Source organism: Corapipo altera, unplaced genomic scaffold (assembly GCF_003945725.1).
Source record: "Corapipo altera isolate COAL_440 unplaced genomic scaffold, ASM394572v1 129242, whole genome shotgun sequence".
Classification (NCBI taxonomy): Eukaryota; Metazoa; Chordata; class Aves; order Passeriformes; family Pipridae; genus Corapipo; species Corapipo altera.
In genome coordinates this window covers 3854-4818 of record NW_020887075.1, presented here as the reverse complement: position 1 = coordinate 4818, position 965 = coordinate 3854, and the positions used below count along the sequence as shown (strand labels likewise).

Here is a 965-nt window from a genome sequence, read left to right as displayed (position 1 = left end):
TTTCCCCCCTTTTCCTTTCCTTTCCCCCCTTTTCCTTTCCTTTCCCCTCTTTTCCTTTCCTTCCTCCCCTTTTCTATTTCCCCCTTTTCCTTTTCTTTCCCCCTTTTCCTTTTCTTTCCCTCCCTTTCTCTTTCCCCCCTCTTCCTTGCCTTTCCCCCCTTTTCCTCTCCCCCCATTCCATGGAATCAGGGCTGACCTGTTGCTCTCATCCCTGCTCAGTTTTCACTCACAATATCTGACATTGGATGCTGCCAAATTTTGGGAGCTGGAGCCATTTCCTTCCCAGGAGAAGAGCTCCTGGAGGACCAGGACTCTGTGGTTCTCTCACTGGCTATCCCAGGATTTTGGGGAGTTGGGAATGTTGCAGATTGTTCAGCAGAGCCTCAGTAATGGTTTGTTCTTCTCTTTTCCACAGCTGCCTTTTGATTTTACATGGAAAATGCTGAAAGATAAATTTAATGAATGTGGTAAGTGATTTTTTGATCCCTGGTAATTCCTGGGAGAAATGAATAGGAATATATGGCCAGTTCCTAACCCAGTCAACACCTACTTTTCCAAAGCTTTTGTCCCCTTTTCCATCTCTGGGTTGGGTTTATCCTGTGGATGAGACCTGAGAGCCCCTTCCAGGGCCTGAAGGGGCTCCAGGAGACCTGGAGAGGGACTTGGGATGGAAGGACAGGACACAGGGAATGGCTTCAAACTGAAAGAGGGGAAATTTAGATGGGATATTGGGAAGGAATTTTTCCATGGGAGGTTGGGGAGGGCCTGGGATGGAATTCCCAGAGAAGCTGTGGCTGCTCCATCCCTGGAAGTGTCCAAGGCTGGGTTGGGAAGAAAAGGTTCCAAGGATTCCTTAAACCCCTTCCAGGGCCTAAAGGGGCTCCAGAAGAGCTGGAGAGGGACTTGGGACAAGGGATGGAGGGACAGGACACAGGGAATGGCTTCCCAGTGCCAGAGGGCAGGGT

The 965-nt window shown here is 49.8% G+C and overlaps 1 protein-coding gene across 1 annotated transcript in view; it reads left to right on the top strand.

Moving 5' to 3' along the window:
* Positions 1–148: 148 nt before the first annotated feature.
* The window catches only part of LOC113941455 (heterogeneous nuclear ribonucleoprotein M-like), a 2373-nt gene continuing 1556 nt past the window's right edge, over positions 149–965 (top strand). The window contains exon 1 of the mRNA XM_027632607.1: positions 149–467. Coding sequence (XP_027488408.1) covers positions 359–467 — 109 coding nt within the window. The 5' untranslated portion in view covers positions 149–358. The remainder of the gene's footprint in view (positions 468–965) is intronic.